The sequence below is a fragment of the Pelecanus crispus genome, chromosome 10 (assembly GCF_030463565.1).
Source record: "Pelecanus crispus isolate bPelCri1 chromosome 10, bPelCri1.pri, whole genome shotgun sequence".
Taxonomy (NCBI): domain Eukaryota; kingdom Metazoa; phylum Chordata; class Aves; order Pelecaniformes; family Pelecanidae; genus Pelecanus; species Pelecanus crispus.
Window position 1 is genome coordinate 40118853 of NC_134652.1, and position 17451 is coordinate 40136303.

General features: G+C 41.5%; 1 protein-coding gene across 2 annotated transcripts in view; it reads left to right on the forward strand.

The window, feature by feature from the left end:
- Window positions 1–17451, forward strand: part of PRKG1 (protein kinase cGMP-dependent 1) — a 539578-nt gene that overhangs the window by 213062 nt on the left and 309065 nt on the right. For both annotated transcript variants that reach the window (XM_075717461.1, XM_075717460.1), the window contains exon 3: window positions 611–724. In XM_075717461.1, coding sequence (XP_075573576.1) covers window positions 611–724 — 114 coding nt within the window. The remainder of the gene's footprint in view (window positions 1–610; window positions 725–17451) is intronic.

Below are 17451 nucleotides of genomic sequence, written 5' to 3' on the forward strand. Positions count from 1 at the left end.
CCTTTCAGCCTTTGCTTTTAACTCCTCCTCCTGTGTCCCCTCCCAGTGCAGTATTGGTAAGCAGATAAAGCAGACTTGCTCTCGTAAGATGAAATGTTCAAAAAGGAAAGGTACACTGAGATGGGAATTAAATAATGGCCATGGGTCAAAATAATTTTCCTTTTGATAATAGCTGTGTTATTCATGGATGAGTGTTCTCAGGGATTAGTTTCTCAGTGAAAATGAGCAAAATGACTCTGTGGTTTTCATGTGTGGTATTAAAGACTTAAATCTTTCTCTTTTTTAACACAAAAATTGGAGAAAATTTCACCTGAAAGTGTAATACAGGAAACAAAGTTCACATTGAGCTTTGTGTACTAGTAAGTATTTCCTGACCATACAGATACTGCACTAAGAAATCTCAAGCGTTGAAAGCTTATATAGGCAGCGGTTGCTTTTACCCTTTTGCTGAGTTTATGACCTCTCCTTCATAATACATTTAATTGGTTTTCAAGCTGTAGGACTCCTGGTGTTTTTATTCACGGTATAATCAAATACATTTTAAAACTTAAGTCTGAAAGAACTTGATTTCCTTTTTAAAATGGTCTTTTGGTTTTTTTCTTTCTCACAGATGGGAAAGTTGAAGTGACAAAAGAAGGCGTGAAGCTGTGCACCATGGGACCTGGCAAAGTCTTTGGGGAGTTAGCCATCCTCTACAATTGCACCCGAACAGCAACTGTCAAAAGTAAGATCATTTTTGAACTTTGATGTTGAATGACTTGGGATTTCATTGGGAAGTAGGGTTCTTCTCATCTCTCCTTTGGAGTTGCAGCTTGTGTCAGATGTTCCACTTTCTTAATTGATTAAACTCTTTATGGCATGGGTTATAGTATGGAATTTAGCCACTGCGAGCCGGAAGAAGATGGAAAAGAAGTGCTTCAACAGATGCTTTTGCTCAGGTTTGTTCATGTAGGGAATCTCCTACATTAATACAGCAGTCGATGCTACCTTATGCACAGGAGCCTGTAGCTAATACCATAGTTTTTCTTATGATTCCTGCTGAATCTCATGATACAGCTGTTGCTTCCAAGAGCATATCTGACCCTTGTAAGTATAAGTCTTCAAGGGGAACTCTGTATTTTTTTCAGGACCAGTCATTGTTTCCCCCTAAACTGACTAAACAAAACTGGGGGAAAAAAACCTGGATGGCACTGATTTCCTGCTCTAAATCTTCAGCGCTTCTCCTGTAATCTGGTTTCTTTTATCAATGTTCTGGATAAAAACCTGGGTTGTACAATAAGTAGAGGGAAATCACATTGCTATGTACAACATAAATACATTTTTATTTAAATTCAGATTAATAGCTGAGATTTGGGATACACGATATCACAGTCCTCCTTGATCTTGAGGATAAGAGATTATGGTGACATCTTAAGTGGAGAGGTTTTATAGGAGATGATAAATAGTTCTGTGGTTTAAAGACGCTGTAGGGGAGAAGTTGGAAGGGTACAGATGGGATAGAATAATAAAAAGACAAACAAGTGGTACCAAAATAATGAGGCATATGAGTTCCTGTTCAGAAGAAAGCCATTTAGAAATACCTAATTTTGCTTCAAAAAGAGAGAAGGACAAAGAACAAATGGGCAGAAATGACAAAACAGGAAAAGATAACTAGTTTTTTTTGTGAAGAACATGCTGTTCTCCATAATCGTAAAGAACTTGACTGATGTACTCTATTTTCACCTGCACAAACCTTGCCTTTTTACAAGTGCTGTTTATTGCAGGTAAATCCTTGGCTACAACATAGTCAGTTCATCAGTGGCACAGTTTATGCTTTGGAGTAATCCCAATGATCAGCAAATGCTTTGGACTAATCCCAAATGATGTAGCAAACGTGCATATTGCACAAGTCACGCCTGGCCCCACAGGAACAGCCCCAGCCCCAGAGACCTCCTCGCTGCTTCAGACAGCGCGTTGGGCTGCTCTCCTATGAGATGCTTTATCTCCTTCCCCCTAGTCCACCAAGGGCAGTACGAGCATGAATAGGAAGCGGATGTTGATCCACCCTCTCCTCCCCGTGCCTTCCGGCCCCGTAGGTGCATTATCCATGTAGCCATACAGCCTGTTTTTCCATCCAGTTAAAGGTTTAGGGGATGGATGATGGCAGTGAATTTGGATAAACTGCAGGCTTATGTGATAATATGGTTATATAAAGTTGGAAAGAGGGGAGGTGGTCGGATCCTAGAAAAGGAAATGAGTGTATGGTTATTGTTTTGTTCCCCTTAGAAATGCAGTGCTAAAAGGGTCCTGATCCGATGGTACCATGAGCACTACGTCGTGTAATCCTGCACAGTCACGCTGGTCTTGTCTTGTGTCCGTTTCAACCTGTTTGTACAAATGACTCCAATAGGAAATAATACTGGCAGCAGTTTTTACCATCAGTTTTACTATTACTCACTTTTTCATGTACTAAGTCTCTTCTCTTGAGCAAACTTCCAGATTGCCACTTGGCACTTAGTTTTACTTGAATCCTTTTTTTCCTGGTTAAATTGGGGGCAGTAGTAAGGTCACTGCTGTAACCATCCTCAGAGAGATCTTTCAAGAAAGAGGTGTCTGCATTCGTTGTTATGCTCTGTTCCTTTCCCACCGGCATCGTAAATTTATGATAATTATGCACCTTCTTCTGCCGGCAGCTGTCGGGCATGTAATCTTGTTTCCAGCGCCAACAAGTGACTTTTAGGTATTTTCTCTCTCATTATTACACCAGGAAGTAGCGGTTGTGATTGTAATTGACTTGATATTGTTTCAAGTGCGGTGGCACGCAAGGTCACAGCTTGACTTTGGGGAACCGTTTCAGCTAGACCTAACTGAACAGAGGTCTTAGAGGTGTGCGGGTCAATTTAGGGCATATTATTGACTTCAGTTGTTGCCGCTGCTGCTAGCCAGCAACTTCAAACATCTGTTTGTTCTTTTGGCTAAATGGTAAATAAATGTCAAATCTCTAGAAAGGCGAACGCTGGTAAATATTCCATTATCTGATGATAACTTTGATCATTACAAGGTTTATTTCAGCAGAAATGAACGGTTGATGATTGTAATGAGAATAGCCACCCAGGTAACATTGATGCTGGATATGGTGAAGGTATGTCAAGGGGCATCATCCAAGTTTTGTTTAGAGAAACACTTTAAGTCAGGGCTTTCCAATTTTCAGGAGAGAGATTTCCATTACCTCCAGAGTGTCAGAAGTGTTTTTTGATGTGCCTGCCAGTACTTCATTACAAGGACGTTAAGTATTTCTTTTTGAAAAATGAAGCTGCAGCAAAGACTGAATGAAGGATGCATTATGGTAGCGTGAAGCTCAGCAGTGCCTTTGGACCATAATGATGTGTCAGCTGTGTTGACATCTCTTGCTGTAACTCGTTTGTATGTGTACTCTTGCTTTGGCTTTGTAAATAATAAAGTTTTTAGTGTCGTTACTCACTGCGTTAGGCTATACAGGCTCTTCAGCTGGTGCTCGCTCTGTAGGAGATTGCAAACTTAAAGGGATAAATCACTGTAGGAAGGACTTTGACTTTTAAAAATAATTTAGAAGACTTTAAAATTTAATTATTCTGATCTGACTCCAGGTTCATTACAACCTCTTTAATAAGACAACCCAGGTCTTTTGAAAGCCTGCCCGAAGAGAATTATTATACGATTTTTTTCAGTATATTACCATCTCAAGTAAAAATGGGATGGGGTCTAAGCAGGGCCCGGGAAGAAAGAGTGAGCAAACCTTGGGTGTTCAGAAGCACTGAGGAAGGTAGGGCCATGTCTCATGACATGTGGCCTCATCTTTAAGATAACTGCTTACAATTTTTTGACATCCATTTGGTTTGGGTTTTTTTTTTATTATTATTCTGAAGCTTTTGCTTTACGTTTCCAGATATTACAGAAAGAATAATCATCATTTTTTCTGGTGGAGACTGTTCAGTCTGATGCTCCAAATATGTCACTGTCATGGCTTTCTAAAGCGCTGGTGTTCACAGATCAGCTTCCATTCCGTATACAGCTAAATCCTAGTCAGCAGCTAATTTTTTCCTCTATCAGTATCCATTATCCAGAGTTCTCAAGTGCCTAAATGTAAAACTTGATGCTACTTGCAACTGAAAGCAGAATCACAGACTTTCCTCCCTGATTCCAACAGCTAATTAAATTCAGTGCATTAGAATAAGGAAACCTCCACTCATTATGGATAAATTATCTCACAGCTAAAATGATGTCTCTGATCCCCTGGGAGAGTGGTATTCTCCACATACACCTGTTTACCCATACATCTCAAACTGCTGTTGTCGCCTCTTTGAGGAAGCTGGTTGAGTGTCTTACAATAGTAAAGGCGGTAAGCTGTGTTTTCAGGTCACCCAGAATAACGTTCTTGACTCAGCGTGTGATCCAAATATTAAAAATATGTTGGGTTTTCTTATTGTTTTTGTTTACCTCTGTTCTGGCTGACTACTTTCTCCCTGTAACTCGCTGCCACCGGCAGCCGGCTGAATGCCGGCGCATCTGAAATCTCTGCCTTGGTCGCACCAAGGCGAACATCGGTGTGCGGGTGGCATAGAATCATAGAATCATTTAGGCTGGAAAAGACCTTTAAGATCATCCAGTCCAACCATTAACCTAACATTACCAAGTCCACACTAAACCAATCAAGGGTAGACTAGACTAAACCATGTCCCAAAGTGCCACGTCTGCCCGTTTTTTGAACACTTCCAGGGATGGTGACTCCACCACCTCTTTGGGCAGCCTGTTCCAATGCTTGACCACCCTTTCTGTGAAGAAATTTTTCCTAATATCCAATCTAAACCTCCCCCGATGCAGCTTGAGCCCATTTCCCCTTGTCCTATTGCTGACTACTTGGGAGAAGAGACCAACACCCACCTCACTACAACCTCCTTTCAGGTAGGACTTGCTGCGGTTGGGAGCCTGCTGCCCTTCTCTTCCCGTCCACGGGTATAGCATTAGTGCAAGAGTCTAGTGATGGTAAAGGGGGCTGGACAAGAGATGTGCAGATGCCCTATGGCTCTACCCAAGCCACCCAGCTCAATATTAGACTCCGTTAATTCGGAATCTTTCCTGTACCCCAAGAAAGGATTTTGTCTTGGTCATTGCCAAGCAAACAGGATTTCAAAGTGTGTGGAGTCTGAAAGAAGCAAGAATGTATTAAAATTCAAATGTGCTTTTGTTTACTAACAACATGGGTGGTAGAAGGAACTATGAGATAATCAGAAAAAAAACCAAGAAGACACCCCCCCGCAGTTGAATTTGGGTTGTATGTAAAACTTTGTGATTCTTCATTTGGTAACACAAAAGATATCCTTAATAAGTGGAAATTTATCTGCTGTTAATATTGTGCAGTAGTTCTCATTCCTCTTAAAGAATAACGAGCAGAGTTAAGTAGTATTTTTGCAGGCAGTTTTGGGGAGCACTGATTTTGTGAAAGGAGTGGATTCTTCGTGCACGAAGGATATATTTATTTGAGAGGTGGCCTTAGCATGTGAAATTATATTCTCTCAGGGGCAAAATTCAAATAAAAAACTTTGTACAAAAACATCTCGATGCAAGGCTGCCTTTTTCAGTGGAGTCATACTCAACATCAGTCCATGTTTTTAGGAGAACAGTATTAGCGAAAAAAAGAAAGCACAAGCTGAAGCTGTTAAATGTACAAATTATGTAAATCTTTCTCCTGGTGAAACTGAGGGTGTCTCCTCACAAGGCAGCGCAAGAGTTTCTCAAGCTTATCTGCTTATCAGCCGTGTTAATTGTACAAAACTCAGTGCCGTGCAGGGTGATTAAAGCAGGAGTTTATCAATTTGTTGCCAAGCTTGGTTGAGTTTGAATTTTTGACCACCCTTTTTTTTAATGGAGTCCTATGGAAATACTTCCCCAGCTTGCTAGCTGAAGCCCCAGAAATTACCCTAACTGTACAAGGAGCTTGGTAACGTGGATAATTTGCAAGGTAAAATAAGGCAACAGTGAGTTGCCAATTAAAACTGCAGAGACTCATTAAAAGCCTTTGAGAAGGATGTTGCATTCATATGTTCTCTTCTAACAATTATGGGAGCTCATGTAAAGTTTCCTCAGAACTTCTTAAAACAATCACATATGTCAGAAAGAAGTTGACTTTAGATACTCAGCCATTTGATTAAAACCTTTCTGATATTACTTACAGATATGAAACCCATGTTGGCCAAGCCAGAGGTGATCAGGTCGTAGATCAGTCCGGTGTACCTGGTAGGGGATAAATGGACATATCCTTGGAGAAAGTAATTTAAACCCTCCCTTGCACTGCCTATATTTTTCTCTGACCTTTACATTTTTTGCAAGGTAAGGTGAAAAAATGGAATTGGATTATTTCTCCAAGGGAAAGACAACAAGAGAAAATTATGTTGGAGACAATGGGCGAGACATAGCAGAACTTTCTTTTTTTTCCTTCTTCTTGTTCAGTAGGCAGGAGCATCTTCAGTATGGCATCTCCATGGCTCGGTAGATACAAGCGTAGGGAGGTCCTGACCATGCAGCACAGGGCAATGAAATTTTAACCGAGAGACAGTCTAATCAAAGAGAGAATAGTCTGAGATGGGAAGAGCAAAATGAAAAATTCATACAACACCTGGGTTCGTTGTGTACCTGAAATGTGAACAGGCTTGTCGAACTCAATGGCAAAAATAAGAACTGGTTATGGAAACAGGGCAAAAACGAGGAAATATGGAATGCTTTGTCTTGGGGTGTGTTGATGCTTACTGGATTATTAGGTTTTTTTAAAGAGTGAGGAGTACAGTGGCACGGTGTAGACAGGAATGACCAAACATGAAAGGTTTCAGTCCAAGGTTGGGCGTGCTGTTGTGTCCTGTCTGGTGGCCCGCAGAAAGCATCCGCCTGACACAGCCCTGGTGTGAAACGGTGTGTTGTCATTCTTCTCTACACATGCACCTTTTCTGAGTGAAAATTTAGAAGGTGAAGAAGCCAGGCGGTGTACTTGGTGGACAAATTCTGGTACAGTTTGGGGCATTTCAGGTGCTGCAGCTTGCTGTTGACTGTAGAAACCAGCCAAGGCAGCTCATTCCTTTGAATTGCGCTTTTAATGTGAGAAATGGGAATCAAATGACTGAGCAAAAGAAAATAAATTTGGATTTGGTTTTGGTTGTGGTTAGCACTTTGGGACATGGTTTAGTGAGCATGGTGGCGTTGGGTTGATGATTGGAATGACGATCTTGGAGGTCCTTTCCAATCTTAATGATTCTTAGTTTTTACTTTCATTATAAATAATCCAGCCACCAAGCCAGGAAATATGAAATTGCTACTCTACCCTTAATTGGTTTAGTGATGGACTTGGTAGTGTTAGGTTAATGGTTGGACTGGATGATCTTAAAGGTCTTTTCCATCCTAAACGATTCTATGATTCTATGAGTACCAAGTCAGTGCCTAAATTGGTTTCCTTCCAATACAGTGATTTTTTTTTTTTTTTTTTTTTTTTTTTTAAATCTTGATGCAGTTCTGGTGCCTCAAGATTCAGGTCACCACATCAGTTATGAGAGCTGTGGCAGCGCTAACATTTCCAAAGTGTAGCAGCTGACCGTCTGGTACAAAAGCTTTAGGGTTATTGCTTATCCTGACCTTTGTTTTGACTTATTATTTTCAATCATGTGAACTTCAGCTGGTTTCCAGCAGAGCAGCAAAGCTGAGCAAAATATTGCACGCAACGTACAATCAAAAATAATTGGCAGGGGAAAGAGCATGTTTTCTAATGATGAGTGAGAGTGATGCTGATGGTCTTTTATGGAGAAAGCTGATTCAGGGAGTGACGAGGCTGTGGAGGAGCAGATACAGGGCTACTTGTTGATGGCCTAGTTGTAAGCAGCACTTTGCTGCTTTGCATTTTGAAGAGCTCATGAGCTTGCAGAACTGCATTGCATGCACTTTGTTTCTTGCATTTCTGCGTGTGACCTTTCCCCAGCCCTCAACTGTGTACGTATTGGCTCTTGATTATTATTTCAGGATTTTTTGGACAGGAGGGTTTGATCCTTACTGCTTCAGGAGTTTGAGGAACACTGTCCATGGAAACGTCTCTGACTCAGACTTTCACCACTGAGAAGTCTTTAGTATAGAAAGCTACCAATCCTGTCTGGGAAATAGATGCTTTCTGCTATACATTACATTTTCTACCCCTGGTAACACAGAAGGAGAGGTAGTGTCTTATTCTGACTTAAACGTTATGACCCAAAATTTGGAAGTTTCATTCTTTGTTCTTTTTTCTCCCCCCTTTCAGTGTTTCTAACATAAAAGGTCTGAAAGAAGAGAAAGTCCCATATATCCAGTTCCTAAGAATCATGAGACTGAAATAAAAAATGACTTATTTATAAGGAAGGTACAAGCTCTGGCAACCTATTATTTGATTCTCTGAAGAAATGCTTTGTCTTTCACATTTTATTGGATCAGCGTATTAATTTCAAGGCTACTGTGTTTCAGTTCCTGGGTTAGGAGCAACTGCAATTTGAGCTGAAAAAGAAGTGAGGGATGGGTGCTGCTGCTACACGGCTCTGCTGGGTTATAAAGCACTGGCCCTGCCTCCAGGAACTGTCAGTGTGGATTTTTCTTTCTTTGATTTTGAGCTGTTATTAAATACAAGAAATCCCTAGCACTTGCTTGCTGCTTCCTTAAATGCTCTCGTAGTTGGGGTGTTTGTGTTGCTGTTGTTCTGGAGAAAAACTGCCTTGTCTCTCAGTCTTTAATTAGTGCTTTTAATTAAAATAAACATTTTTTTTCTTTCCTTTTCTTTGGATTTTATTTGTTTTGTTATTAACAATACAGTTTGTTTAGCTTGACTGCCTTTGGCATCTTCAGCATTTTGCTGGTCTTTTCAGAGTGGAAAGTGTTGCAGTTTAGGGTTTTTTTTCCTTACATCTTTTTCTGTGGCTCATTTGACTGGAATTGTTTGTTTTTCTTTTTTACTTTTTTTTAAAAACCGAATGTTTATTTATCTTTTTTTTTTTTTTCCCTAGAAAACTTAATCTAGATTTGTTCTGTCACAGCGCTTACCCAGTACCTGGAGTTTCCTCCTTCGTCCCTGTCATTGGTTTAATATTGCTATTACCTTTATTGGCTCACCTGCAGATGCTTTAGAGGAGAGATATCATAGAATCATAGGATCATTTAGGCTGGAAAAGACCTTTAAGATCATCCAGTCCAACCATTAACCTACACTACCAAGTCCACACTAAACCAATCAAGGGTAGACTAGACTAAACCATGTCCCAAAATGCCACGTCTGCCCGTTTTTTGAACGCTTCCAGGGACGGTGACTCCCCCACCTCTCTGGGCAGCCAGTTCCAATGCTTGACGACCTTTTCTATGAAGAAATTTTTCCTAATATCCAACCTAAACCTCCCCTGGCACAGCTTGAGCCCATTTCCTCTTGTCCTATCGCTAACTACTTGGGAGAAGAGACCAACACTCACCTCGCTACTGCCTTCTTTCAGGCAGCTGTAGAGAGCAATAAGGTCTCCCCTGAGCCTCCTGTGAGTTGTCTTTTCTAGCAGGACTCATTAGGTCAGAGAGACAGAAAGCGGTGATGACTTTGGGAGCCAGTTGAGCGATTTTGCTCAGTGAAGACAATGCAGTCTGTCTTGGAGGCAGGAGTGGTAGAAAGATGCTGAAGTGTGGTTGATGGCTTGTATTGGGAGCCTGTGAAACATAACATTCCTGTAAAATTAAAGAGAAACTTCTTCACTACAGTATTTTGGTGTGCATGCCAGCGTGTTGGAAAGAGGGCAGAAAACAAATGCAGCAGCATCCCATGAATCTCTTAGGTTTCCTCTCCTTATTTAGATTATTTCCTAGTTAATTGTAGAATAGCTGGAAGGTTTTAGTCTTGGGTTACTCATTTTTCTGTAACTCTTCCTTCAGCACATACTTTTAAGCTTGAGAAAAGGTATTACAAAACAGTGCCTGGAAAACTTATGAATCAATTTAGGTTAAGAGACACCATTAGGAATGAGACTTGAAAACATTTTGTAGGTAAATTTACAAAACGGAGCACAGAGAAAACTTGAATGCTAGGTTTTATTTTATAATGAGATTGAATACCTGGAGAAATAAAGGTCTGTCAAACTACTCAGCCCAGTAAAATTCTGGAAGAGCGTTCATCACATGTGCTGGCGAGAGCAGCTCCTGTGTAACACCTGGAGGGTTAGGCATCGTGTGCAATTTTAAGACTGGTCTGCTGCATCGTAGAGCTGGAGTGGAGGGAGCGAATTCAGCCCAGATGCAGCTGTGTGCTGGCAGGCAGCCTGGCTGCCCTCTGGAAAGCCGGGATTCCTCTGGAGACCCTGAGCCACGTCTCTTCGTCCCTGGATGATGTCTGGGGTAGGCTGCAGAGCTACAAAAAGCTGTGAATAGCTGCAGGCAGGTCACTGAATATACTCTCACAGTCTGGGATCGTATCCTGCATGTAACGTGTTCCTTTTGCAGAGAATAACTTTCCTCTCCTTCAGATACATAAAATTATTTAAAACTCAATAGTAGGAAATAATTTTTTTATAGGAAAAAGCTTTCAGTGTAAGTCCATGTTAAAACCGATATAGACCCATTTGCCAGAGCTTGGAATGATATATTTGTTGCATCTTATACAGAAGTAGTATGATCATCATGCAGGGGAAATGAAGCACTTGAGTTGTTTTTAAATACTCCTGAAAATAATTTTGTTTTTATTTTTCATGTTGTTTCAATCGCAGAGTTGGATAATCTGAGAAACCATCACAGTTAAACACATTTGTAAGTAGATTATGACCAGCCGGGTTAGCTCAGTTGGTTAGAACACGGCGCTAATAAAGCCAAGTTCACTGGTTCAGTCCCTGCTTACTGCAGGGGGGTTGGGCTCGATGATCTCTCAAGGTCCCTTCCAACCCAAAGCATTCTATGATTCTATGATTCTATATGACTTTCTCCATGTAACCCTTGATGAAGTAGTTAAGATTAACAGCAGCTGTAAAATAATTACTTCACAAGAGTTTCCTTTCCATCCCGTTTTATGCATGTCTCTGAAAACATTATTGATGCATAACATACAGCTAGAGCAGTTTTGATAAATGAGAGGACTGAACTTTGCTAATGAGAGTAAACCTTTCCTTTGAGCAGAGTTTGATAAACAATATCAGTTGCGTGCAATAGGAGTATTTGCAATGTGTATTAATTTATGGGCTTAACGATACACGGTCTTTTCTCAGCCTAAAATGCAACAGACTGCACAGGGTCTGGTTTTGACTTGCCAATATACCAAAGTTTCTTCTTCTGGACTATTTCCTGGTACTAATTGTGGGACAAAAAGCTGCTCGGTACTGAGACAGACCCAGAAATGATCAGTTTGTGTTTCAGAGCCAAAGCAAGCATCGACTTTTGTTCTCTAAAGCCACTTTAGAAGATGCTTGGTGAAATGAAATCACCTCATGCTGCCTTTCCTGGTGTTCATAAAAACATAGTTTTTTAAAGATATTTTTACCCTTCATAGTTCAGGGTTTCTTTTCGAGTCACAGTGTATTAATTTTAAAGACTTGATTATACCTTTTTGTATTGGAGGAGTTGTGCCTCCCTATATTTGAAGTCCATCACGTTCAATAAACTTCCATTAAGGTGATCTTAAAAAAAAAAATCTCCCAACAATAAGCTCAAATACGTAACTAGTCAGTAAATGTTACTGTAATTTCTGTTGCTTTCAGCCAAGCTGTAGCACCACTGACTGATGTATTTGGCCCCTTTGGACTGTGCTGATCCTATTCCCATTGTGCTTCCCAAATATTAGTAAGAAAGAAAGAAAAAGAGTGAATTGGAATGATTTTTTTTTTTTATTCCTGTGTTGACAAGTTTCCCTGCCCCACCCCAAGTAAGAGATCAGCAAAGGGTAATTGTGTCTACTGTGTTTTGGTATCTTTTAAATTATGAACTCGTTGTCCCGTATTTGGTCTTTAGAATTTGACCCTTAATGGTTTATGGTAAATTTTTTAGCTTCTGTAGGATTTCTGACTCTCTAATTAAAGGGACTGTAGAAGCGTGCAGAGTTTCCTACATTTTGTCCATGTTAAAAGCTAAGGAAATATTTTAACGTCAGGCTGCCTCAGGGTGGGCTATCTGTTCGTATAGTTTACACAAGAAAAATTACAAATACAAATACGGAAGGTTCTAGGGCCACTGTAAAGGGGAGCAATGCCCGCTGTGCAGCACTTGCTCCCTGGGGAGCGATGCCCTCAGCTTCTGCATGTGAACAGTCCTTTTTTCCTGGGAGCCTGCAGGAAAGCACTTTGTCTCCATAGACAATCAGCTTGAAATTAGCTTGAAACCTGCTTTCGTGCTGCTCTGGAAAGCTACTTAGCAGTAAGTTGTTCTTCTCCCTTCCCCTTGCTCATCATACTTTCTCGCTAGCTCTACTTTTGAATCTCGAGCCGAGGCACTTCATCCCTTTGCAGAGGATACTCTCCTACCCGGGGCAGTGCCTCCACAATGTGGCATTAGCATGCAGCACAACATGAGCAGTGAGATTTATTCTCCGCACAGTTAAAGGTCATCAATAGATCTCTGCAGATGTTGAAAGAGCACGTAAAGGATGCCCAAAGTGCTTCTGTTGACAGACTGGCACTGTTTGTTGTCCTGTATTGTTTTACAGCGAGCAAAACGGAGACCAGGAGAGCATCCAGTTCAGTCTGGAGATCCAGAGCAGCGCTCCTGCTTATAGTGCCTGTGCAGTGAAGAAATATGTGTGCATACACTGAAACTAAAAGTATTCTTCTTTAAATACTCCCCAAGTATAATGCTAATTATCATTTCCTTATTTTGTGTGCTTTCTTAGCTATTGCGTGGCTCAAAATAAGGTAGGGCACCCTCATAACAGTGTTGGATCAGTGGAGGGCATCTTCCCGTTGTATTTGTGGACATCACTGGAGGAGCGGAGCTCTCGGCAGCAGAAGAGGGACAGCCGGCAAATGGGGGAGAAGAGCAGACAGCACCGAGTGGGACTAGTTAGGCAGGAGGAGATGGAGAGCAGCTTTTGTGGGAAATCAGGAGGGACTGTGGAGTTTGTTGTGACTGACAAAGCTGCTGGAAGTTGCTGATGGGAAGTAGGTGGCTCTTTCTGAAAGCGGTCTCCATTCTTCTTTTCGTTGCATGGGTATTTTCAGAGTAAGAGGTGTTGGTGTAGCAGATGGGGATGCCATGTGCTGTATTACAGAGTGTTTGAGGTTATATTTAATATATGGAAAAACAAAATAGAGATGGAAGAAAACACGTCTATCTACTACACTGCCGACTTTGCTAGTAGATTTTTTTTTTTTTTTTGCCACTATTTACCATCTGTGATTGCCAATTTACCTTTAGGAATTGTGAATTCCTTCAAGCAGGGTCGGTGTCATCCTATACATTACCATGCTTGTTTTTGGGGGCTGACACCCAAGTTCTCAGCATTTACCAAAATAACTGGCTGGGCCAGCAGCATGGAAATTACTTGCCACCTCCTATTCAAAACTGAATTCTTGAACCAGTACTAATAAACAGGTAAGAACAGCTGCAAATCCTATTTTGTTTCTTCTTCTTTTTAAGTTTTGCTCATCAGCTGGCTGATTGTAGTGGGGCATTAGTCTGTCAAATGGAGAGAGGACCAAGAGGAAAGCATTCCCCTTCCCTGTGGCAGACATAAGGTAGAAGGCATTTATGGAGACGGCACCGGATGGTGCATTGAACAAAATGACAACCCCCAGTTATTTATCCTGGGATCTTGTGATCAGCTCAGTCACAGGTCTGACACCAGAGTCTGGGCTTTGCATTTGTACCTGGCTCACATGGGCTATGCTCTCTGTATCCTTTTAATTCCTGTGCGTGAACATGCAGTTTGTCTCGGTTTAAAAAGTTGTTCAAGGTGAAGAGATGAGACTGCTCTATATCATTGTGGGGCCTCTTGCCAGGAAGCAGTCTCTAAAACAAATGCGTAGCCACCATGGAGGCTGGTCTGGTTTTCTGAGCCTTCCTCTGATCGCCCTGGTGATGTATTCTGCAGGCATAAAGGTCCCTGTAAGGTTTTTAAGGGGATGGATATGACTTCGCATGCAAGGGCTTCATCTCCCTCTGTCTGCTGTCAGGGATGAAACTCAAGTCCAAGGGAGCAAGAAGTAGCTCTCCAGTTGTAGATGTTTTGCAGACAGTGTCTGTGTTGATAAAAAAAACCCCAACCAACCCCCCCCCCCTTCATTATTTAGCGTTCAGTGCACCATCTTTATTCTTGATACGTTTGCATTGCTTTGATCACCTTTGCACTTTCATAGCTGAGCCGTTCAGTGTCTTGATTTCATGGACGTTGTTTGAAGTGGGATTATTTTACATAGACCAAGCATTGTGGGGAAAAGGTTTAAAGTTAAGAAATGGCTGTTGTAGAGCTGTGTATTAGCAAGCCTTTGTCTGCCGTAGCTTTGTATTACTGCCACGATACATCAATTTAAAATAATGATTAATGCTACACATCAGTTTTAGTTCCTAAAAGAAGCAAAATTCTCAATAGGAGCTGAAAAATGCTGCTGTATTTTTGGGGACTGTACACTGTCATCAACCTTACTGGCCTTTTTCATTTGCAGATACTCAGTAACAAAACAACTGAAATCTTCTCTATTATGTAAATCTTCTAGCCATAAATCCATTTGCTAGTGGCAACTCGGTTAAGTTGGGGAAAAAAAATGGTAAGCTTCCAGTGTGTTATGATACCTTAGATGGAATCTATAATGACCAGTATTTACTCAAGTTTGTGATGCTGTAAAGAAGACTGTAATTCACTTGCATTTATCTGCTCTAAAGGTTTGTGGCAAAGATGGATTTCGTATTATTTAAGTGCTAGTGCTTAAAAGCACTTGGATACCAAATAAATTGACAAAATGGCAGATAGGCTTTTTAATTTAAAAAAAGCAACCAAACAAGTTCTCGGTATTGCAGGTCTGACGAACTCATTACATTTCATGAATTGCATCTTCTCTCTGAATGTAATCAGAACAGGAGTGCTTTTATTTGTCTTTAGACTGCAATAAAAACCATCCAGACAACAGACTCTTGACAACTGGATTCACTCCTCCTAAGTTATTTGCAAAAACCTTTACTTCTGAATTTAAGAGTCATCATTTTTTGAAATGGGTTTGGTGAAGGCCTGCTCTTTTCAGCCTCTGCCTGACACCCAGTAGGAGGAAATGAGATTCAATTAGTGTATCGGTTTTAATTAACCAGAGGAAAAAGGAGTGTGTGAAAAGGCTCGACCATATTTTGTCAGTTCTTTGGTTTAGCAGGGCAGTCTGAAGCCTCTCTAAACAACATAAAGTGCAGATGTCACCGTAAAGCTGTCTTCTACTTTCCTGTGTCCTGGACACCCTAAATTGTTGTTTTGATGGGAATTGAGTTAAAGTCAAGACGTTTGAAGCCGGCTGAGCAGCTCAGATAGCATTGAAAACTAAATGCAGACATCTAAACAAAGAAAAAATCCCTGCTAGCTTTGAAGAAGCAGAATTGTCTTTATTTCTTGTGTGTGTTTTCCAGCTCTCAGGTTACTCTCTCTGCCTTACCTGTAGTAGAGGGCAGGAGTAATAATTGATTAAATTCACACAACATGCCCAGCTCAGAGCCTGTCATTTTAAACTTAGATTTTCATTCATGGGCAAGGCAAAGGGAGGAACTTCTTTGTGGCAGAGCATCAGCATTGAAGAAGGCAGCATTTGGGAGTTTCCCAAAATGTGAGGGTAAGTGGTTTCTGGCATGCCAGGCCGTTGAGCTGGGATGCTTGTAACACCATTCAGACACGGAGCCACTCGGAGCAAAACGTTATTTCCTTGAAGAGATCTCCTAGGCAAAGCTCTCTAGAAATTACATCCCCAATGGGTAAGCATGAGGATGACACTTGTGAAATTACACTTACAGGACTAATTTGAGCATCACCAAAAAAGTCATGTAGAGTTGCTCCAGGAAAAGGGCACTTGGTGTAAATATGTCTACGAAAGTTGTTGGGAGAGGACCATGTTCCTAACAGCCAGAAGATAAGAAGAAAATCCAGCGAGCTAGGAGCAAATGGCAGTGAGTTCTCAAAGGCCTCGTGCTGGGAACTCAGTAGGATGCCCAAAGCTTTGTGGTTGGGCTCATCCTTAGAAGAGATGGGAGCGAGCTGGAGGGAGGGAGCTCTTACGAGGTGGGGAGTCGGAGTGGGGGACAGGAGCTGCCTAGGAAGCGGGCTAAATCGGCTGAGCTCGTCATCCTCGGATGTGAAAACGCCTCATGGTGGGTGTGTCAGTGTTACCAGCCCCAACTCAGAAGGGCTGAGTGCTTGCCAAGATACACCTTTGTATCTGTGGTGGCAGCAGAGACAGTGATGGGGAGTGGCTCTCCTGCCTTCCTGGCGCATTCCCTCCTTGATAAGACACATTCTCCACTTAAAAACTGTTTAGTATTTCATTAGATCCCATATTCTCTGGTTGACGAGTCTCTTGAACCACTTCAGAGTCCTTTTTTTCTTTGAATTTCTTCACATTTTTCCCTGCGTTTTTTTAGTCCTTCATTGTTTTCACACACTTCTGTGATTCTTTTCAGAGTCATTGCAAAACATCCCAAATATAGATTTATTGTTGTCAGATGCACTCTGTGAAAGAGCAAAGTTTGCTTTGTTTCCTGTTTTCTTAACATCTATGCTCACAGATATCAAACATGAGTTGCTATCAAAGCCTGTCATGTCTCTTTGTGCCCCGGCAGAAATATAACCAGCAATCATCTTCTAGGTGTTGAGCAGGAGCTGCAGCAGCTGTGGATTGGTTTAGTGTTGCCGGAGCTACCGGCGATTGCGGGACCTGAGGATGTGCAGCATCGCTCACAGACCACGCATGTGCTCCTTGCAGTGCACACCTCGACAGAGTAATTAGAGCCTGACTGGAATTGCAGAAAGATGCTTTTTGCTGGAAGGGAACAAGTAGGAGAAACCGTGGTCCCACTTCTGTCTCTACTTTGCTTCAGAGTGTTTTCTTCTTGCTCAGCAAATGACATATTCCTTCTGCGATGGCAGTGGAGTTGTGTGATCTCTCTCCATCCCTCTGCCCACAGCCACCATCCGGTGTGCGTGTTTGCGTGGAGGTATTTAAAACATGTTCAGTAGTGTTCAGTGTTGAGCAGCTTGTATGAGGGACTCTCCTAGGTCGTGAAGCCGAGATGGGGATGTCAAACTGTTGGGGCAGAAATTCAGGTCTGGAAAGGAGTATGAGTAGTGGGAAACTCCACGCCTTGAAGGTAACCTGTTTTCTGGTTTTCTTTCTAGTTACCTCTTTTTATGGCTCTTTGTGCTGAACTTTATTTTGGCTTCTCAGGTGAGGGATGAGTATAATTTTGCCTTTTTCTGCCTCTCCAACCACTGATCTAAATTCAGAAAATTGTTGCCTCTCT